This window comes from Mus caroli, chromosome 14 (assembly GCF_900094665.2).
Source record: "Mus caroli chromosome 14, CAROLI_EIJ_v1.1, whole genome shotgun sequence".
Classification (NCBI taxonomy): domain Eukaryota; kingdom Metazoa; phylum Chordata; class Mammalia; order Rodentia; family Muridae; genus Mus; species Mus caroli.
In genome coordinates, this window is record NC_034583.1 from 9,398,830 (window position 1) to 9,422,002 (window position 23,173).

At 39.1% G+C, this 23,173-nt stretch overlaps 2 protein-coding genes across 4 annotated transcripts in view; one reads left to right on the forward strand and one right to left on the reverse strand.

Moving 5' to 3' along the window:
• Top2b (DNA topoisomerase II beta) overlaps nucleotides 1-12,991 on the forward strand; it is a 65,134-nt gene extending 52,143 nt beyond the window's left edge. Inside the window, exons 28-36 of the mRNA XM_021181689.2 lie at nucleotides 445-639; nucleotides 2,483-2,627; nucleotides 2,845-3,006; nucleotides 4,770-4,971; nucleotides 5,831-5,910; nucleotides 7,495-7,605; nucleotides 10,626-10,751; nucleotides 11,479-11,573; nucleotides 12,425-12,991. Coding sequence (XP_021037348.1) covers nucleotides 445-639; nucleotides 2,483-2,627; nucleotides 2,845-3,006; nucleotides 4,770-4,971; nucleotides 5,831-5,910; nucleotides 7,495-7,605; nucleotides 10,626-10,751; nucleotides 11,479-11,573; nucleotides 12,425-12,592 — 1,284 coding nt within the window. The 3' untranslated portion in view covers nucleotides 12,593-12,991. The remainder of the gene's footprint in view (nucleotides 1-444; nucleotides 640-2,482; nucleotides 2,628-2,844; nucleotides 3,007-4,769; nucleotides 4,972-5,830; nucleotides 5,911-7,494; nucleotides 7,606-10,625; nucleotides 10,752-11,478; nucleotides 11,574-12,424) is intronic.
• The window catches only part of Rarb (retinoic acid receptor beta), a 664,387-nt gene continuing 654,178 nt past the window's right edge, over nucleotides 12,965-23,173 (reverse strand). For all 3 annotated transcript variants that reach the window (XM_029469076.1, XM_021181692.1, XM_029469077.1), the window contains 4 exons: nucleotides 18,754-18,930; nucleotides 17,142-17,346; nucleotides 16,227-16,385; nucleotides 12,965-14,395 (listed from right to left, as the gene is read on the reverse strand). In XM_029469076.1, coding sequence (XP_029324936.1) covers nucleotides 14,199-14,395; nucleotides 16,227-16,385; nucleotides 17,142-17,346; nucleotides 18,754-18,930 — 738 coding nt within the window. In that variant the 3' untranslated portion in view covers nucleotides 12,965-14,198. The remainder of the gene's footprint in view (nucleotides 14,396-16,226; nucleotides 16,386-17,141; nucleotides 17,347-18,753; nucleotides 18,931-23,173) is intronic.

Genomic DNA, 23,173 nt, shown 5'->3' on the forward strand with positions numbered 1-23,173 from the left:
ATTACAGTGGAAATGAACCACCATGTGGGTGCTGAAAACTGAGCTCATGGTCTCTGTAAGAGCCACAGTGCTGTGTATAGCTGAGCTATCTGTCCAGCCCCACATCATACTTTTTAACAGAACTGTCTTTGTCTGTAATTTGCCAGGTTTCAGATGATAGCAAGTGGTCCCATTCCATACTCTCATAGGACTATAAAGAACCACTTAGGTTATTAATCACAATTGCTACATTCTATGAAGAGTAGGAAGCTACATTCATGAATTGGAATTAAGACTCAGCTGTTCTGACTTAGAAGTTTTTTCTTCTCTTCCCATTATTTTGTCTCTGATTAGATCAGCCAGAAAGAAACCTTTGTTTCTTACCATATGGATAATTTATTTCAGGTTCTTATGCAATAGTGATTGTTTTTTTTAATATCCCCTTCCCTTTTAATCATATTTCAGAAAGTGGAAGCACAAGAGCGGGAAGATATTCTGGCAGGAATGTCTGGGAAAGCAATAAAAGGTAAAGTCGGCAAACCTAAAGTAAAGAAACTTCAGCTGGAGGAGACAATGCCCTCACCTTACGGGAGAAGAATTGTTCCAGAAATTACTGCTATGAAGGCAGATGCCAGCAGAAAATTGCTGAAGAAGAAAAAGGTATCACACATGCCTGTGTCAGCTCATTGAAGTCTACTTGAAGCTTGTGCTTCATCATCTTTATGATGTATAGTGCATTCTGATGTGATAGGACGTATTCTCCCATGAGAGCAAATGCACTGAGGAAGACACCTTCATAGTCAAGGATCACACAGCATTTAGAGTTGCTTATTTAGTTCAGTTTGTTGCCACCCTTCCATCCCTTCTCAAACTCATGGCTTAACTCATTTCTTGCCTCAGCCTCCTGAGTTGATTGGGACTACAGGGGCCTAACTTCTGTTTTTAGAATGAGAAATACTCTCTGCTGAACATCTTTCTAAATCAAAGTCTAGCAAAAACCAACTGAAAACTATACAAATTGTTAACTTAATAAATTTAAATTTTACATTATAATAACTAACTAAGGGAGTGTTAAGCAGAAAATAAACTTTATTTGGCTTTCAAAGTAACTTATCACTTTCTATGATCTCTTTGATTTTTGTTAAACACTATTAAGTCATCTAGCATTATTGGCATTGATAGTTACTATCAAGAACGTAAAATATATATATGAAATTTACCCTTGAGCAGGATGGGCCAGGATTAGCCAGATATAAAGGCTTCCGTGAATGTTCAGAGCCAAGAAATCAAGAACTGTGATGGTCTTATAAAGTCTAAAGGTGTAGACAGGTTTGTTTTATAGTCCAAGGAATATGTATGCATATATATTCAACACATAACCGAGAGTACAGGTTCTTTATGATTAGTGAATAAGCCTAAGTTGGAGTTATAGGTCAGAGAAATTTTTTAATTTTAATTTTTTGGCTGAGAGCTAGTATTTGAAGCATTTTGAACCATAGGAGCATTTTGACACTAGAGCAAGTATTCTTTTTGGTCTGATGACTGACTGGGCTATATTCCTCTAGTCTGGGTCTTCACCTCATTCAGCTTTAACCTTAGCTCAGTGACCTCTGACCTTTGGTGTCAGGTTCATTTCTTATCATTTTTTTTCCTGCTTTAAGTAGTGTCAATAAACTTATCCCTGCCTGCCCTGAGCTTTGCCCACTTAAAACAGTCACTCTTAAATGTTTTTCTCCGATCTACAATGTAATGCCCAAACCCCTCGAACTAAGCATGACTGAAACTGGGCCAGATATCCTGATTGTGGACCTGCTTTGTTTCTCATATTGCTGCTTTTACCACTTTTCTACCCATGTGGCAAAACTAGATGATTCTTTCAGAACTTGGTAGGAAAGACTCCTTTGGATGTTTTCTCTGATCCTTCCTAAGCATTTCCTTCAGCTGCTGCTGTCATTCACTCTTGTTTTGACTGGTGTTGTATTAACAGTGTACCTACCAACCAGTTCTCCTACCCTTACCAATAATTATGGGCTAGATTTAGCCTTATAGTACCTCAAAAAATACATTTGCTGTTATTTTTGTTCAGAAATTTGAAAATGTTTTCCTAGTAGGCACTGATAGTGTCGTTTTTTTGTATGTTTGTTTGTTTGTTTTTGGTTTTTTTGGTTTTTTGGGTTTTTTTTGCTTTGTTTTTGTTTTTGTTTTGAGTACGTACATAGCTTTTGGTCTCATAGCTCTTTGCTAACCAAGATCCTGGCTTATTCTTTAAGGTTTTTCTAAGTGGCTATTATTTCAGTGAATATATCAGAATGTTAGGCTTATAAGCAGTGTTATTTGAAACAGGAAATGAAATAAAGTAAAATATATCTCAAGTGGAATACATTAAAAACTCTTACCTGTTATGAAGAAACTTTTGAGTGAAACTGTATCTCTAAAATAAGCATTGTTAATTTCATTTTTACTTTTACTCATGATTGGATTTGGTGTGATTTTTAACACATAGGGTGATCCTGATACCACAGTAGTGAAAGTAGAATTTGATGAAGAATTTAGTGGAACACCAGTAGAAGGTACAGGAGAAGAGACATTGACCCCATCTGCTCCTGTAAATAAAGGTCCCAAACCCAAAAGAGAGAAGAAGGAGCCTGGTAAGGCATTAGAATGCTTTTGTAGATGTTTGTGTGTAAGAGACAAAAGAATTATAGGGTACGTTTAGAGTCTACTGCTTTATTTCTTTTTAGTAGTTCAAGTAATATCTTTAGTTTTTCTATATGTTTCTATTTTATAATGAACCTTTCATAGAACAGCTTCACTAGTAACGTTGAGTAAGTACTAATAAGCAAATTACCATTGTCTTGCTTTTAGGTACCAGGGTTAGAAAAACACCTACATCAGCTGGTAAAACTAGTGCAAAGAAAGTGAAGAAACGGAATCCTTGGTCAGATGATGAGTCCAAATCCGAGAGTGACTTGGAAGAAGCAGAACCTGTGGTTATCCCAAGAGATTCTTTGCTTAGGAGAGCAGCTGGTATTGTGATACATTTTATATTTATTTTATTGTATCTGATCATTGACCTGTACATTTGGTTCAGTAGCATTAACAGTGTCACTAAAGTATGAAATCACCACTCCAAAGAAAGACAAAGTTAATAATGTTTTTTAAGAACAGATTTATTTTACATATAAAAATGTTTTATATACATGCATGTCTGTGCAATGTGAGTATGTCGGGTGCCTTCTGAGATCAGAAGAGGGTGCCAGATCCTTGGCATCTGGAGTTATGAATGGATGTAAGCTGCCATTCGGGTGCTAGGAAACAAGCCTGGGTCTTCCTCAAGAACAATTATTCTTACCATTGAGCAATCTCTGCAGCCCAAATCATGTTTTCTACTTCATTTTATTATTAAAGCTTAGATAATGCTTCCTCCATGGCTTTGGGATATTTGTTAAAAATGAACAAACCCCAAACCAAAGAACATAAAGATTGTTTTGTTATGGTATTGGCAGCTGTGATAGCTCTGTTGGAAGTTCTCGGTGTAAATATTCTACCACTTTTATCATGAGAGGTCTCCTCCCTGTAACTGATTCTTTGTACTCAGTTCTCTAAATATAATGCTATGGCTATAGCGCCTTGTCTTCTAGTGTATTGCTATTAAGAATATAATTTGATCTTTCTTAAATATTCATTAATTGAACTTACTCAGATAGTTATAAAATCTGATTTGTTTGTTTTATGATTTCCTTACATTTTCTTAAGCTTTAATTTATTAAAATGAGTATTACAACTTTATAGTTAGCTCTGGCAAAAATATTTTTAATTGCATGCCAGGCTTTAAATTGTTCGATTCTCTTATCAAGTGGGTAAGTTTCTTTTCCTAATGGGTATAGGTATAGATGATAATGGTGAATAATATGCTGGTTAGATTAAGGTACATGGAAATTAATTAGTTAAGACTAGTTAATGCTTCAAAAAGTATGCTTACATTTTTCTATACATGGAAAGTAAAATATGAAATTGAGTGTCCAAATGGTTTAAAAATTCTTCGCTAAGATGTATGCTAGAATTTAAAATAAAACTTACTTGTATTATGCCAGAATGCATAATTCTTCTCTATAGTTGTTTCCTATCTTACAGGCATGTACCAGCATGCTCAGTGTCTTGACTCAGTGGGACTTGAATCCAGAGATTTTTGCATACTAGGCAGCATTTGCCAACTGAGCTGATCCTTACATTGTTATTTTACAGTGCAGCTAATCTTAAAGGGAAATTATGTTTTCACTTAGATAAGCTAAAAGAAACTTTATCATTTTTAAAAGAATGTAAATTCTGTTATTTGTAATTAAAGAAATGGGAAATCTTATATTAATAGTCCTTTATACAGGGCACAAATGGCACAAGGACATATGATGTGGGACATACCAATTATGTTTTTGTGGTTTTGGATAATATTTAAATGCAATGAGAAACATCCTAAACAAGTAGTCCCTTCAGTTTATGATGTGCTGACAAACACAGTAAATACTAGTGTCATGGCCTCCTGGAAAGTGTTATGGGAGACCATAGGGTTTTATTCTCTAAAAATTTATCTTTTTCTTAATATAGTTTAGAGAAATATTTTAGGTGGTAAATCTTGGATTTTGAGTTTCACACTCTTTTGAGCAAGTCCCTATGTTACGCAGGGTGGCTTCAAGCTCCTTGGCACAAATGATTCTCCCTTAGTCTCTTAATTATTTGGAACTGTAGCAACATGTCACTGCGTCCTGTTATATTCATTTCTGTTTTCTTCTTAGCTGAAAGACCTAAGTACACTTTTGATTTCTCAGAAGAGGAGGATGATGATGCTGCTGCTGCTGATGACAATAATGATTTAGAAGAACTGAAAGTTAAAGCATCTCCCATAACAAATGATGGGGAAGATGAATTTGTTCCTTCAGATGGTTTAGATAAAGATGAGTATGCTTTTTCTTCAGGCAAATCCAAAGCTACTCCTGAGTAAGTAAAGCAGCAGTCATTATCCAGTAAGCTCATGAGCACCAAGAAGTGATCAGCTGGAGCTAAAGGTTTCTTCCTGAAATAATTAGTTTAATACTGCAGCTCTTTCTTTAAGTCAAAGACTGGCAAGCTTTTTCATTAAGGGCTTGAAAATAACTATTTTATATGCCCATGTTATATGGCTTTGTAACAGCTCGTTATAACTGCCCTTGTAGCAAGAAAGTAACCTCAAACAACATGCAAATAAATGAATCTAATTTGTTCCAAGAAAAATGTTTACAAAAATTTCATCTACATGGAGTGTATTTGGACAGCTCCTGGCTTGGGAAATGTTTCTAGATGTTTAGAATTAGAAAACGTGTTTTTCCTTGGTTACTTTTATCACTTTTGATGAATGCCAGCATTAACATGAAGAATGGAAGGTTTTTGAATTAAGTAGTTTTTTTTTTAAGACAATTTAACTCAATATAACCAGCCTTGACTAGTTTCTAAAGTAACTGCCCACCTGTGGTCTGTGGCCAGTAATGGTATGGCCACCTGCTATGATAAGGAGTCCACCTTTCTCTTTGAAGCTTTGCTTATAATGTTTGAGTTAGTGTCACTTTGAATAATTTCAAACCAGTGCCTGGTTTCCATTCTTATTTTAAATTAAATCAGTATTTTTTAATCATATATCTGTGCTCATGTATTTGCTTATATAAGTTTGTGAGGAAATGGGCAGGGTGTGGGTGCTGCCTTATCTTTTAATAAAGAAAAAAAGGAGAAAGAACTAAAGTTTTGATAATTACAGTCCTAAAGTGTATATTATATTGGATATTTTAATTATAGCTCTTTGTGCTATTTTTTTTTTTTTTTACAGAAAATCTTCAAATGACAAAAAAAGTCAGGATTTTGGAAATCTTTTTTCATTTCCTTCATATTCTCAGAAGTCAGAAGATGGTATGTTCTGTTACTCTTTTCATTAGTTCATTAGTACATTATTGCTGTACTTGATAGAGAGAAAAGTTGAAAAATCATTATGCCAGAAGTTAACTGCAGAGTTTTTCATTAGTGAAAGACTACACTTTGCCCAATATAATAAGACGCACTTATTGACTGGTTACAATAGGTATTATGGAAGCATATAGACAGATGCTAGCTCAGTAGGTCTAGTGTCTACATATATGACATAAGAGAAAAATATAAAAATAATTGGAAGATTGAAATTTGATTTTCATGGTGATGTTAATATATTTTTTGACTATAAAAGTACTGGTATAGATGCAGATTCATCTTACCAAATTCTTATAGCTGAGAAAATAAAGCTTATTGGAGCAAATATAATTAGGGTATATTTTTTAGCACATATATTTGTATCTGTGTATGTGAGTGTATATGTGTGTGTGTGTGTGAGGTTTTCAGGGTCACTTAATTGATTTGCTGTTTTTATTTTGTGTGTATAGTGTGTGAGAGGGTGTGTACATGTGCTTGTGAGGCCCAAGGTTGATGTCAGGTGTCATCTTCCATGTACTCCACTTTATATATTGACACAGGGTCTCTTCTTGAGCTTGAAGTTTTCCATTTCAGCTAACATAGCTGGTCAGTCTTTTGGTGTAGGAGAAATCTCCTTTCTCTACCTCCTGTGGTCTGGAATCTCAGGCAGGACACTATGCCCCCTTTGCTTTTATGTGGGTTTTTACTTGCAGAACAAAGGCATTAATGGCTGAGCCAACTCCTAAACCCTTGTTTGGGATTTGTAAATATATACATACAGACACACCTAGACTTGGTACATTTTCTATAAGTTTGGATAGACATTCATTGGTGACACAACTTGTCAAAGCTGTCATGTAAAATTATTAAGTGTAAGAGGCCATTTTAAAATTTCTTGCTATGGTTTGAGCAAGAAAAGAGTTGATTGGTAAATTAAACTAAATTGTGGACAGAAATAAGCTAAAGCTGGGCATGGAGGTACATGCCTATCTTAGCTAGCACTTGGAAGATTGAGGCAGGAGGATTATAAATTTAAAGCCAATCTGGGCTACATTGCAAGACTCTGTCTCCTCTCCCCCCAAAAGTAAATTAAAGGTAAGCTTGGCTTTAAAATTTGTCTTCAGTGATTTGTTGATTTAAAAATAGGAGTGCTTACTGCTCGTTTAGATTTGGGCATTAGTACTGATTTTCTTGAATTGACTAATAGTGTTTGTATAATATACTGAAATTATCACAGCAGAGCCCTCTCACGTGAAAACAAATCATTAAATACTGCTGAACGTGCAAATTATCTTTTAAATAATTAGCTTTTGATACAGTTAATTTTCACTGCCATGTACATTTGAATATTGTTTCACAGCAGTTAACATTTTTGAGGTATAACATTGGTCTGTTTTCTATTTTCAGCTGTTTGTGTATTGTGGACTGTATGGTCAAAATAGAAACAAGATCTTATTAGATCTATTAGCTAAAGAGAAGTCATCAAAGAATCAGTTTACTAAGAGGTCTTTATAGAGTCTCTTTACTAAAAAACAGCTTTGAAATTTTTAGATTCAGCTAAATTTGACAGTAATGAAGAAGATACCGCTTCTGTTTTTGCTCCATCATTTGGTCTGAAGCAAACAGATAAAGTTCCAAGTAAAACAGTTGCTGCTAAAAAGGGTACGTACTTTATACATGCTTGTGTTATTGCATAAGCTATGTAGGAATAATTGATGTGAAAGAGAATCTAATATAATTTTAAACTATTTGCATGAGTACTTCACTATGAAACTTAAGAATTGCTAAGATATCTACTAGACCATATTTTAAGTCTCCCACACCTCCTACTTTCAAATGTTTGTTTTTAAGTTTGTGTTTGAGGTAAAACATGCTAAAATTGCAGTTTAGCAGGCTGGTGGTGGCACACTTCTTTAATACCAGCACTGGGGAGGCAGAGTCAGGTCTCTGTGAGTTTGACGCCAGCCTGGTCTAGAAGGTGAGTTCAGGATAGCCTGGGCTAAACAGAGAGCCCCTGTCTAGAACACTTTACCACCCCCTAAAGAAAAAGAATTGAGTTTAAAGATTGACCACCTTAAGAGCTCTTGGCAGCTGATGACTTCATAGGGAGGGGTATCATTCTTTGAAGGCAATTCCACTAGTAGGGTTCCTGTGCTCATAGGAGTGTTAATTGGATTTAGTGGGTTATAAAAACTGAAGTTGGAAGAGGGACATGTGGAGGCAGATATGAGAGAAATTGGAGAAGGTAAATAGGGTGGATATTAGTATGTTTCATTGTATAAATATGTGAAATTATCAAAATTAAATAATTGTAGGAAAAGATAGTTTTCCTATAAAGCTCCTTTGGTAGATTGGGTAGAAAATATGCATTTATCTTGATTCAATATTATGTTACTTCTCCTTCCTACAGTTTGCATATTCCCTTTCTTTTTGAATTATAGTTTCTCCCTCCCCACCGTAGCCTTTGTTCATGAAATGCTGAGTTGCTTCATTAATATTATACAGTTGCAAACTATGTAACTTGTTCTTTTTTAAGTTCAGTATTAGTGCTTTACATTTAAAAATAATATTTACTTTAAAAATACACATCTAGGTAAGATATTAAGCCATATGGACTGCTCCCTAAAGCAAGGAGATCTATAGTATACACCATTAGAGACACATGTGTATTTGATATAGCAGAACTGATAATCGTAAGAGTCTGTTCTATCTGAATGCACTAGAACTGTGGGGACATTATGCAGAGGAGTATCTAGGCAGCATTCTAGGGGCCACCCCTAACAGGCTCACTTCATCTTCAAGACATGTTGACCTGTGTCTACATTTCTTTTTTTTTTTATCCAACATAATAATTTATTATTTGGGAATTTCACATAATGCATCCCTATGGCACTCACTTCCCAGTCAGTTCTCCTAGTGTCTACATTTCTTATTAACTCTCCCCACCTCACCTAGCTACCTTTCAGCAGTGATGGAGAAAAGCAGGTATAGAAGTCTCTCAGGTTCTGGGTCTGGGTTGTTGTATTGGCTCTCCAAAGTTCTTCAGGAGGATTAATTAAGCTTCAAGACTATGGACTGGCTTGATAACTTACCCCTTGACTGACTTTTGCTCTTCATTGTTTAAATTCTGTACTTTCTCTCATCACCTACTAAGTAAATATTTATGCTTGAATCCATATCCTGGGGTCAGTTAGGTTCTGAATTCAAACTAAGACAGATTCTATAATTTCTTTTCAAGACATCATTTTGGGGGCTGGAGAGATCGGTCAGTGGTTAAGAGCACTTGCTGTGGTTGCAGTGGTTAAGAGCAAAAACGTTTAAAAAATATTTTAAGACACGTTTTTCTTTAAGTCTTCATATGAGCATCTTATAAAATACTGTGGGACATATATTCCTTCTTGAAATCTGTCACCATGTTTCTTTCATTAAGCTAATGAGCTCAAGTTTAATATTAACTAAAAGACTAGACCATTTTCCACCTAGCCTATTTAGCTGTTTCTCTGCTAGCTGGATGGAGCTAGCAAGATCTTTCTCTACCTTCCTGAAATACAATTAGCAGATAGTACCTCAAAGAAAAGACACACTACAGCCCTCTCTCCTAAGAACTGCCTGTGCTAATCTGATTTACAGATATTATTATTCATATTATATTCTGTAGTTCCAATATTTTGCAGCAAAACGCAACCTATATTGTTTAGATAACTGACCCGTATCTGGTGGGAGGTGTTGAAAGTGCCATATAACTTCTGCAAGCTTGAAAATGTGACCAAAGAAAACTGGTTTCTATTGCCCCGTTGTGATGAACATGCATTCCTGCTAGAAGCTGCCTTAGGATTCCTGTAGTAGATTTAGTCATGAGTAATCAGGAGTAAAGGCCATAGTCTTTGGCTCCCTCTTCATGCACAGTTCATTCTGCTGTTCACCAGTGAGGGGCACTATGTTTTATCTCAGCTTGAGACTCAGTTCTGCTTTTCAGTGAATTAGCAACACTTTTCAGTTTCTAATAGGAACCTCTGCCACTCAATTCAATCAGTCTAATACATTTGTTTTCCAGTCTCATTTTTATTGCACAAGTACAAAGTGATTATAGTGTTTATATGAACCATAAACACAAGGTTTCTTTTTTAAACATAATAACAATAAAGTGGGCCTTGTATCTATGGATCTAGGATTTTCATGTTTCTTTCCAGATAAAAATGCTAAGTCTTGATTTTAACTACTGGGGGGAAATGAGTTGCTTTGTATTTGTTCTATTTGAGGACAAGAGAACCAATAAAATTTTCCCTCTACTAAATTATCTTTATAAGCTACAGCTTAGTGTGTGCTTGTACATGGGTTATATAATTAGTGTGTCAAAGATAATTTTTTGTCATGGATATATATTTAAAAGATGTGGTGTAATTTCCTTTAATATTCTTTGCTTAAACTATCTAATTGAATTACCTAAAAATTAAAGTATGCCAATTTGAATAATACTTGTTTTATCATCTATGGGATGATATTTATCTTTATATTGGCACCAAGCAGAGAGAAAACATTTCCTGGTTTTATGACTACTCATATCAGTAATAATAATAATAATGATGATAATAATGATAATATCCACTGTTATAGAATTCACACCGCTTGGTTTGTTGGTAAGTACATCACACTGACCAACTAAAAGGATGTTTGCTTAATAGGTAAACCACCTTCAGATACAGCCCCTAAAGCTAAGAGAGCCCCTAAACAGAAGAAGGTAGTAGAGACTATAAACTCTGACTCAGACTCTGAATTTGGCATTCCAAAGAAGACTACAACACCAAAAGGTGAGGACTGGCTTTGTATAATTCTTAAATACAAGATATAAAGAAAATATTTCTTTCTTCAATTTTATTGAGTTTAGTGACAGGGTACCTACTTTATTTTAAATTGGCTCACATACACATCGTACCATACTGCATTCTAGTGAAGGATATAGAGCAGTTTAGTACAATTAGTTGTGAGTTAAAACATTGACCAGATTAAATAAATATACTGAAAATAAGAAAAAAAATGCCACAGTGAGCTTCCTTGGGTCTGTCCAACCTCTGTCTCTCACTTCCTATGTGTGGCTTATTGAGGAAAGCTTAAAAAAAAAAGCAAACAAGCAAACAAACAAAAAAACAAAAAAACCTATCAGAGAGCCTATGGAGGTCAATATTTAGGCAGGCATGGTGTGAAGCCTTGTAAGTGTATCGATTTTTGACAGGTAACTTACTCTTGTAAGAAGTTTGGTTCCTAAATTCAGTAGTTGTATTTGTACAATGCTTGTCTTTTATCAGAACTTAATCATTGAAACTTATTTCCAGGATTTTCTTACTTGTTTAAGTATATTTTTAAAATACTCTTTAGTCAACATATATTTCATGCTGTCAAAGTCTATGTATGTCATTTATAGTATGCAGGTACGATTGCAGGTCCCACTGTTGGGCATGCCAAAGAAAGAATTGTAACTCTTGGGCATTTATCTTATTTACCTTTGGGAAGAAAAAGTTTTCTCATGTGTTTTTTTAGGTAAAGGCCGAGGGGCAAAGAAAAGGAAAGCATCAGGCTCAGAAAATGAAGGTGATTATAACCCTGGAAGGAAACCATCTAAAACAGCCAGCAAGGTAAGCAGAAGCGCCTCAGCCTCAGAGCCTGGCTCATGAGCACTGCATGTGGCAGCTCCCTGTCAGAGCAACAGCAGGAGACATCATCATTTGTATAACTAGTCTAATTCTTATGCAAAGAGAGCACTATAAGTCAACTTAATCAGAACCTTCTGTTTCATCTATTGAACTATTGTACTTGCATATTAGAATATTCTTATGAACATATTAATTTGATTTTTAAAAAATGAATTTGTTTGACTATGCCTAGTATTTCTAATTAATCTGACCCTTTAGAAACCTCATTTCTTTTGAGTGACCTTAGCTGCACTCTCTTTGCCATTTATTTTATCTTCCTCATAAAACTTACAAATACACGTCTGGATGGTTATAGCTTTAGAGATCGGTCCTCTCCATCACCTCCCTTCTCTATTTCTTACCTACTCTGTGACTTTTAAAATATTCTTATCAATACTTGTGCTAGTGTGTGCTATATACTGTGCATAGTCTTGTTCTGCTCCCATAAATTCTGAATATGTTCTTAAAAATAGGATAACTCAATATTTTCTGATGTGGATATGTGCACACTTGTTTAATAATCAAGTGTTGGATTAGTAATGTTGCACTGATGAGAGTTTAACTGGGCTCTTGATAACAAAAGAGCCCAAGGTAGGCAATTACCATATCTAATCTGTCTTTTCTTCTATAATTCATTTTAGTCTTAAGTTAGCATGTCAATTATAATATTAAAAGTATGGCTATTGGTAATATGCCATAAATGTAAGTATAAGGAATAATAGTTCTTAACACTATGTTTTCCTTACTTTGAGATTTTTAACCTTCTTTTTTTATTGTTTTTGGTGGGTGGTTAGAAACCGAAGAAAACATCTTTTGATCAGGATTCAGATGTAGACATCTTCCCCACAGACTTCACTTCTGAACCACCGGCTCTCCCACGGACTGGTCGGGCTAGGAAAGAAGTAAAATATTTTGCAGAGTCTGATGAAGAAGAAGATGTTGATTTTGCAATGTTTAATTAAGTGCCCAAAGAGCACGAACATTTTTCAAAAATACCTTGTGTTGTCCTTTGTCTTTTCTGTCTCAGAATTTTGTACATCTGGCTTATTTTAATGTGATGATGTAATTGATGGTTTTTTATTATTGTGGTAGGCCTTTTAACATTTTGTTCTTACACATACAATTTTATGCTCTTTTTTACTCATTGAAATGTCATGTGTTGTCTGATTGGCTTGTAGAATTGTTATAGATTACCGTGCATTAGCACAGATTTTAATTGTCATGATTGCAGACTACAGACCTGCTTTTTGAAATGAAATTTAAACATTAAAAATGGAACTGTGTTCTTAGACTCTTTACTGAAGGTGAAACCGTAGTGAAAGCTCCCACACACCTTTAAAATAAATATATTTATTCTTTGCCAGGAGACTCCATGGAAAAAGGTAAACAGTATATGAACATAGAAAGCACTGTTAAACCATCTCAATGTACAAACAGAGCTAGTGGTACATCACAGACTTTTGCTAATATATCAAAAACGAACAAACAAAAATTCCACTAGTGCTTACATGAGAACTCAGAAGCCGACACTTGAGTCTGTCAACCACTCATTCTCCCAGAGCTGTCAGTCTGCATCATGGTGATTGAACAAGGCCAGAGGAGGCCACTTGCCCATACCTTCAAGCGTCAAGACTGGGGGAAATCCCAGGATCAGGCCTGAGTCAGCAAGGACACTGGGCTACTAGAGTCCAGACGGCAGACTAACTTGCTGATTATCCTGTGGTACTTCTCCAATGGCTTGTGAACAGGTAAACAAACTTATTAACACTGGACAGTGTTTTTGCCTTGGAGGCTATCATGACTGTAAAAATGCTTCATTTTTTTCATTCGGTAGTTGTGTCATTAAGGAACAAACCACTTTTAATTTAAAGTGACATCATTAACAGTTGAACAATGATATTGGATTAACTGAACTGGCAGTTTCAGTGATACAGAATTCTCTTCTGCTAGTGCAGTGAAGTGGTATACTCTATCTGGGCAACATAAGGGAAAGAATGAAGCTTGAGAGTATCAAAAAGCAAGGAGAAGCTTCCACACTACTTAAACCAGAGTGTCTTTAGTCTCATCTTGTACTGTACAGAGGTCCTGGTTCCTTACCGTGAGGCCTTGTTATTCATGAAAGCAAGACGTACAGTGGATGTACAGCGGTCTACTCCACAACCTTGGTGTCTTGGTTGTTGAGTATGCAAGACAAAAGAAAGCACCAACATACAGTATAGAAAGAACAGAGCCGTACTTCTATATGTACAAAGTCTTCAGAAACTTAACCAGGGCTAAATCATCTCAACTGGGTCTTTGCCATGCATCTTGACTATTCAGAGAGGAAAGTAGAAGCTTTAAACTAGATTCTGGTGGCATGAAATGGCTGATTTTCAGAATTTGAAAAGTTTGTATTTCTAGGGAAGTTATACAGTAAGGAATATATATTGATACATATGAAAACTTCTTGGTCCTTTTTGAGTTTAACATATTTCAGTTCAAAAATTAAGCAGCAGTAAAAATGTTTTCCTTGCATTTTCAATCTGGAACTGAAGGTCCTGGGGAATGTCTGCAACAGCTGGAAATGTCTCACTGCAGCAGTGGTGACTGACTGACTCCACTGTTCTCCACTGAGCTGGGGGACACGCTGGGACTGTGCTCTGCTATATTCCCACTTGAACTTGGGGTCAAGGGTTCATGTCCTTCAGAATTCTCCAGCATTTCCTGAATGAGAGGTGGCATTGATCCAGGAATTTCCATTTTCAAGGTAATTACACGTTCGGCACCTTTTTCAAGAGATAATAGAACACCTGTCAGATAAGGGCTCAGCTAGATACTAAGAAACCGACATTCACCTTCAGGTGTGTAAAAGTTGTGTAATACAGGTATCAAGTCACACGTGTCTTTGTTGAAAAGAACCAACTTATTGGAAGTAAGAAATATAAGGTGCTTACAGTGGGAATGTCAGCCACCAGAATGTCAACTGTGCCTTGAGATCCCAGTTAGATTGGTTCTCAGGCACAGGCTGATCCACCACTGCCTTTGTACTAACAGGGCACACTAGAGGTTCTCAGTCTTTAAGAAAAAGAAGTGGAGATATGTGATGTGCATATTTGATAGTTGCAGTGCTTCAATCAAATTCGGGATATAAAATTTACAAGAGAAGTCACTGATGAAAGATCAGGAAAATAAAGGTGAAAGGATGGGCAGTTTCCACAATGGAAAGATTGACTTGAGTCACAGTATGTGATGGTTTTCTGCAACCCAGTCCAGCACCAGGTGGTTTCATGCCACCACACCTCACACCCCCCCAACATGCAGCTGGTTAGGTGGAAATATGTAAATAACAAACCTACCTTAGAACCATGTGGCTAGCATTGCTGGACTGACTCTGCTAGTATGGGGCTTGGGACATTTCTGTATGTGGCTGCTAGTCCTCAGGTCACTAGTGTGGATATCTATAGGGTGATAGGAACTAACTCTCTCTCTCTCTCTCTCTCTCTCTCTCTCTCTCTCTCTCCCTCCCTCCCTCCCTCCCTCTTCCCCCACCTCTCCTCTTTCCCCACTTCATTCAATTACATCCATTCAAGTACTAGTATCTTTTTGCTTCTCTTAATCCTGTGGTGGAAATGAACTTAGAATGTTCCCCTGGTCTCCCTCAAACCAAACTACCAAACAAACAAAAAAAGAAAAACAAAACCAACCCACAAGAACTGAGGTTTCTTGTCAAGCAAGTTCATTGTGCATTTAAGCACTTTTGTGTCTTGACTTGCCAAGATCCTGAGGTGTAGAATCTGCTAATGGGAGGGAACGTGATATGTAATAGCGTGGCTGGCTGAGTCATCTCCATAGAAAAGTCCTCTGCACTCAGCTATGAGATGCCTCTAGGCATTTCTGTAATTGCCTGAGTTGCCACATAGACTGAGAATCATGAGTCGAGAGTATTTATATCTCTCAGCCAGGCAAGAATTCCTGTACTTAGAAGAAGTGCCTACACCAGAGCTGCAGCCACAGTGACCTTCATTTGCCTAGGGTTGTTAGGGTGCCATGGAAAAATAGGCTGAGTGTATAGAAGCCTAAGTTACTTGGAAAGCTGGAATGAAATGTATGGAATAAAAAATAAAACCTGAAAAAAAGGGAGCGGGGTGAGGGCTCAGAGCTTGCTCTGAAAGCTGCTTGACTGAGTTGGTGCCCTAGAAAGGTCACAGAGATTGAGGGAGAAAAGTGACTCCACGTAATTGTCCTTTAACCTCCAAGGGCATGCAAATGAGCCCCAGCAATAATAACAGTCTTAAAAAACACACCATCTCGGAAGAGTTGCTCTTCGACCCAGCCATCCATTCTAAAACAAATCTCTCTTAATATCACTGAGTAGTGAAATCTGCTTTCTGCTTTTACTATCTCACACCAGAGACAACATCAAAATGTCTTCCTTACGAAACCTGAGGTGCTCTTAACTACACACACATGAGTGCTCAGACAAGGCTAATTCCTTTTGATTTCTATGAGATAGACATCCCAACTTAAGCAATAATGGGACTCCTGATATTAAAATATGGGATTTAAAAAGCAAAAGTTGGTCAAGCTCTGTTCTGCTTTCCACCCTTGAAGACATACCTTTTGCGCTGATGCTGCGGAGATCTGTGATTTTCATTAAGATCTTTGGAAACATGTGAGGCTTGCTGGGCCGTCGTTTTCTAATGTAAATCTTTAGTGCTTCCAGCAGTGGTTCTTGGAGTTTGTCTACTTTTGTTGGTTCCTCAAGGTCCTGGCGGTCTGGATAGCAGGAGAAAGTATTCAGTGTTTAGTGTTCAGACAGGCTCAGAGACTGCTGGCTATCTTTCCTTGTCTCCTATTCCTCCTGTAAAGTGACTTTATTTGGTGACTCAGTTGTACACAAAATTGAATAAATGCAATTGCTTTAAGCAGTGACACTTGAAGATGCCCCCTTAGTAAGCTCATTTGATGCCCACTTGCTTAGGTCCAGAGGCAAGAATTACCTCTTATGGCCAGATGGTGTCAGTATTGAACTGAACAAAAGAACCTTGGGCAGCCTGTAAAAGCCAGGTAGATAACCTTTCCCCTTCATTATAACCATTACTTTTGAACTAAGGTTGGATTCTGGTTAGCCAGCAGGGGTCACTACAAAGAAGGGGCCATACTTTATTCCAGCCCACCAGGTAGGCACCTGGATGGTGGGGAAGACCAAGTGGTGATTTGAATTCAAGTAACATGTGATTTGTGTAGGTCATCACTAACATGTCCTTAGGCACACAGCCGTACAATCCTGCTTTTAAAAAGCACCTGTTCCCCACAAGAGAAACAGGACAAACTGCATTTTGGCTTTTCTTTCATTTTGGCAGAAGGAGCTCAAAGCCAGTACTTAGTTTGCAACAGAAAGAAGTACAACTGCCCGGTGTAATCACGCCTTTCTCCATGCCAAAGAACCCCAGTGGAGATCTCTTCTGGGCCTTTGTAATTGCTCTGTTGGGGTCTGGTGAGGTCTGGTGACGGTTTCTAAGGAGTCAGTACCTCCACAGATTAAACAGATGGCACTGAGAAGGCCTGTTTCTGTGTCATCCATTTCCAAAGGCAGGAGCTGGTTGGCAAAGGTGAACACAAGGTCAGTCAGAGGACCGAAGCCAGCATTGTGCATCTGAGTTCGATTTAGTGTAAGGCCATCAGAGAAAGTCATGGTGTCTTGCTCTGGGGTATACCTGGTACAAATTCTGAGAATCTGGAAGAAAAAAAAGTATGCATGTACACTTGCTGCATCATTTATGACACCCTGCCCTGACAGCACTGACCAGATCTATGGTAGAAGAAAAAGGAGCCTGGGTCACCTGGACAGTATGCCCCAGTGTTGAGGTTGATAGGAATAATATGTAGGACTCACATTTTGAGAAATAACTTTTCACTAAAATAAATCATCATTTGATTGAAATATCTATTTATTTCTTGAGTACTTACCTCTCAGGCACTAAGCCAGGTACTAGTGCAAAGAAGATTAACAAGATTCTATTTTCAAAAGTTTAGTCAACCAAAAATAAGTAAGGATGATCCTTACCAACTGTGATAGCTAATCTTCATGTCAACTTTATGGGGCCTAAACTTGCTATAGGGACACACATACTTCTGGGCATGTCTGAGGGATGGTATTTCACAAGGGCTAAACTAATCAGACAAGATGTACCCTGGATGTGTGTGGCACACACTCCAGAGACTAGGAGCTTCCAGACTGAAAAAAAAAAAAAAGCTGGCATTTTCTTGACTCTGGGTACAACGTGGCCAGCTGCCTCACAGTCCTGCATACATGACTTTCTTATCATTGTGGCTTCTATTCTCAAACCATGAGCTCAAATATAACTCCCTTAACTTGTGTCTTTCAGATATTTGGTTGTATCCACAGGAACGTAACTATGAGAGGTCTATATTAGATACTTGGCATGCCCTATACCCAGTCTTTCAGATGAACATCCTATAGTTTACAGCTGAGGGATAATGAATCTGACTCAAGGAAAGCCCTCTTACAATACAGTGTGTTTGTAGCTACACAGTCATCATGCAATAGACAGGAACAGAGGCAGCAGAGTGCAGGGGTTAGGAGGAAGTCAGGGTCAGAGTTGGGGAGAGGGTGTTTGTACCCTACCATGGAACACAAGCAGATTCTCTACTCTAGAAGGTACTCCCTCCTTGTGCTTATTGTTACTGTCCAGACCTCCATGTGCTCCATACTCTCTGCCACATCATCCCACAGAACGTCTGCTTTCTCTCACCCTAAAGGCCTTAGGCCTGGTGAGCTCCAGCAGTCTCCAGTCCTTCCCTAGGGCCTAGCTGGTCTAGAAAAGGATATACAGATACTAGGTAGCAGGCCATCACTGAAGGCCAGTGAGGAATCACTCTCCTGATCATAATGGAGAGGGATACAAGGAAGGAAAGTCCTATCAAATCCCAGAGACCTCTGAATTTTTGTCAATTCAGTGAAATTCCAACATCTGGAAAGGGTTTTCCAGATCTAGAAAGTAACTGAGAAGTGGTCTCCTCAGAAGATCCTGGAAGCCTCCAACTCCCTCTTCCTTCCTTCCTGCAGTCTTCTCCTTCCTCCTATCCCCTCCTTCCTCCTAGAGTTCAGAAAAGATCCTACCAAGATATCCAAGCAGGCGGCTTTGAGCAGGGTGATCTGGTCTGCGATGGTCAGACCTGTGAAGCCCGGCAGACGCTTGGCGAACTCCACGATCTTAATAATGCACTTGGTGGCCAGCTCACTGAATTTGTCCCAGAGGCCCAAGTCCAATCGGACCCGGTGGTCAGCGCTGGAATTCTGAGAAGGTGGGAGAAGAAGAAAGGGAGGAGGAGAGTGAATGACAGCATGGCGTCAGGACATAGGAACGAGGGGGCTCATATTTGCTTTCTCGGAGTGACCTCGGATTCCTGCTTTCAACTCCACAAGCTGTTTACAGCAGCCTCAAGACAGCCAGGGAATGAATGAGGGCAAGTTTCCCTGTGTGCTTATCCACACGTAATGAAGGAATGACAGACCTACTGTGGTATATCTTCTGCCTCTAGACATAGATCATCACTGCTCACTACCGCCATGTGGGTATCTTAAGGAGAACACACCACCGGGCTTCAGTCTGGCCTACATCAAACTTGAGCCAGATGAAACTTCTGGATCTGCTCATAGGACACACAGGAACATGGTGAGCAGTACTACAGCCATGCTGAGCCCCAGATACTATGTAACGCCAAGGAGCCACTCATGACAGTGCACAGGAGCAGCTGTGGAGAGGAAGCCAATGTTCAATAATGTTATGATGCTCAATAATGATTATGTAGTGAGTGGGAAGGTGCCATCAACAAAAGGCCACACATCTGTGGCCACCAATAGCATTGTACTAAATGGAGGAAGACAGATGCACAGGACCAGAGCATTGTAGAAAAGGTGATACAGCACTGGTGGAAGGATAGGGCAATGCCTTCAGGGGACTGTGGGTGGGGCAGGCTGTCACAGGTGAGGAGGGGGCCTTTCTATAGTGTTGAGAAGAGTCTGCAACATGCTAATTCATACCTTCTTAGAAGATGACACATTATATCATGAAAATTATACTCCAGAAGCTAAACTTAGATAAAACAAGATATCTACAAGACGGTTATTGGAGGAGGTGGAAACCTTCTCTGAGTTCCATTTCAAACAAATAAAGAAGAGAGACTAATAAACAGGAGAAAGTGCAAAGTCTGAACAGTAAAGTGTTCAGGAGGCTTGTTTTATTTAATGGTGGCACTGTGGTTTGCAAGCCATGCTTAGAAAACACCTTGAGACACACAAGGGTAGGATGCTGGCTGCTTGGTATATGCAACAGAATAAGGAGAATATTAACCACTGAGTCAGGGGTCTAAGGAACCAGGACATAGCCTACAGTGGCCACAGACACCATTACAGGGACATGATGGAACAGAAGGTGGCTTGCAGTGACCATAGCAACAGTATACTGTTCAGCCTCCATGATGCACTGAAATGTCTCTTAAGAAAAACAAAGGTCAAAAAGTGACACTCAACCATGCATGATGTCCCAACTAAAGGCTTGGGCCTATCAGGCTCCCAGAGCAACAGAAGTATTAGGTATGGCATCCATGAGGTGAGTGTACCAGATACCTCCTGCCCAGGTCTAGTCTCTCTGACCATCTCCTCCTTCTGTAATTATCTCTCTCAGAATTTTCTCCCTCATCTCTGCCATCATCTCCCTCATTTCCATGAAACTAGAAGCCCAAATCACTTTGGTGATGGGAGGGGATACAAGGGGATAATGGAGAGGGATACAAGGAAGGAAAGTCCTATCAAATCCCAGAGACCTCTGAATTTTTGTCAATTCAGTGAAATTCCAACATCTGGAAAGGGTTTTCCAGATCTAGAAAGTAACTGAGAAGTGGTCTCCTCAGAAGATCCTGGAAGCCTCCAACTCCCTTCTTCCTTCCTTCCTGCAGTCTTCTCCTTCCTCCTATCCCCTTCTTTCTCCTAGAGTTCACCCCTGCTCACACTGTCCCCACCAACTCTCCGCTCTAGCCTCTTATGTGTCCTTGCTTTACCTGAAGGTTGACCAAGGACTAGCCTCAGGCCTCTACACTGTAAGTCTCCCTTTCTAGATAGCTGTCTCTCATCCCTGCATCATGTACTCCCTTGAGTCTGTGGAAAGTTTAACCTTCTGTTATACCTTCCTTGGCCTTCTATGAAAACTGCCCACCTTCCAGCTCCCCTTCACAGCCTGTGGCTGCTTATACAGCTTGCCTCTAAATCCCTATGTGGCTTCCCAGTCTACACATAGTCCTTGGCTCCTTTGCTTGGCTTGTCACTGCCTATCATACAGAGGACACAATGAGCACCGAGTAGAGCTTAGTTAAGTTTAGTGACAGTCTCACAAGCCTTTGCTTGTCTGAGATGACACAGAACAACTGTCATTATATGGAAGAGACACGAAGAGGCTATACACAAGAGCTATTCCTCTGGTAAGTAGCCTAGACCTCTTCATGAACTCTAGAACTCCAAGGCAAACTGAAGCACAGAAGGAGAGATTAGGTTCCCTAGGCCTGCTGTGCAACCCTCTTTACAAATGCCCCTAGCTCTGCAAAGGCAATTATGCATTGTAAACCAATGGCTTCACTGTCCTATTTCAGTCAAGTTGGTCCATAGAAGTTCAAAAAGTTATCTTTGCTTCTCACATCAGAAGGAATCCAGAAGAAGCGTTTGAAGATGGGAGTCTAGAGAAGGCCTCAGAATAGTGGTGGTATTGTGGCTTTCATAGTGTCCCTGTGGAAACAAGCTATCCTCCAGATTAATTTTATGTCTCCCTCAAGGATCACAGTACACTCGGAGGTATGTGTGTGCAAGATCAAGGCATGCAGCCATTCAGGCTATAATTAAATTTAATAGGCAGTTTATCCAGTTCACAGAAATATGCCATGGAAGAGAAGGACAGTCGAGCTTGGTGGGAAATCACATTACAATGGAGTATTCATCTGGAAAAAATGACATTGCTGGATGCAGCCAGTGTGAAGAAAATATTCATCAGCTTTGCATGGACTGCTCCATCATGCAAGACTAGGAGTGGGAGGTGAGCTATGGCCCCTTCTATTAAAACAGTGAACAACTCAGTAAGGGCCTGTCACTCCAGCTCGTGATTATGCAAACGGAAGGCAAAAGGCACTTAATAAAAAACCACAAAGTAACCCCCTGTTTTATTATCCTGACTGCTGGATTCATATGCACGAGGCTTTAAATGACTCCTATATTATCTTCAAGCTGCGGTAGGTGGAGAGTGTGGCTTGCTAGGCCTGGTGATGAAAGCAGCTACTGCAAGCACTGAGTGGGGTGAGGGGGAAGATGCTCAGAGCAGGTGAGGATGTGTGAAGAGGAAGAGGAGGGAGGAGGAAGAGAAAGGACGCAGGCTGAGCCAGGCCTTGCTGTGTTTGGCAAGATTGCTGCCTGCTTTGGAAGTCCCCTGGGAGAATGTACATTTCCCAAAATATTGTGCCCTGGAATGCCCTGTCAATCCAGTCAAATGATACCTTCTGCCATGGCACAGCCCCTTCTGTTGTTTCTCTGGCTGGCATCACTTTCAGGAAAATACTAACCAACAGAAGCAAGATTTCCATTGTCTAGAAACCCAATGATGGTCAACTGGAGCTCCTGGATGAGTGAAGTAAAAAGAAAATTTCCCTTTCTTTGGGGAGTTGTGGAAAGAGCCCAGGGCCATATGCATGCCCGTGAAGTACTCTATACCAAGTAACATCCCAGCCCTGCTCCCCTGAGTCAGGGTCACAGTGCAGCCCAGTCTAGCAATCATCTTTTCTAGGAATCCCAAGGGCTGGGATTTGGGGTATTGGCTACAGAATTTCTTCAGAAAAACTGAGTTGAAGGTCTATGGGAATGTTGTGAGTCTCTCCTGAATAGTCTCCCTTGTCCTGGAGTCATTTGCACAACCCAAGAGTGCCCTCCAAGTCCTCTCAGTGAAGTAGTTCTGTCTTCTGTTTTTCAGTTCTCCATCATGCACATATATATGTGCCCTGCAGTACATTCCTGAACACTCCCAAGAGCTAGGCACCATTACAGTCGTATTTGGCTGAAAAGGAGGCTAAGACCCAGAAAAGGGCAGTGACCTGTACCAGGTCCCTGGATAAGCAAAGGAGACAGTAGTCACCCATCCAGATGAGCTGTGGCAGGCACATTTTTCTTGGTGTTTTGTCTCTTTTATTTCCTAGTGAGAACTCAATTTCCCTTAAACTTTACATTGTGTTTGTGTCTTCCTTCATGGTCAGAAATGCTCATGAGATATCTACAGAGTCCCAGCTCCATCATGCTGAGGATGCTGTAAGTGAGGCTAGCCTCTTTCTGGCTGCTAAACATGACACTAGACACCACATGATGCCATGTGCATTGTCATGAAACAGTTAGGCATGCATGGCAGTGGGAGAACAAAGGCAAATAGCAAGAGAGCCAAAGGAATGCTCAGGGAATACTCAGGGAGTCAGCAATGCTTTCTTTTTTTTTTTTTTTTTTTTTGGTTTTTTCG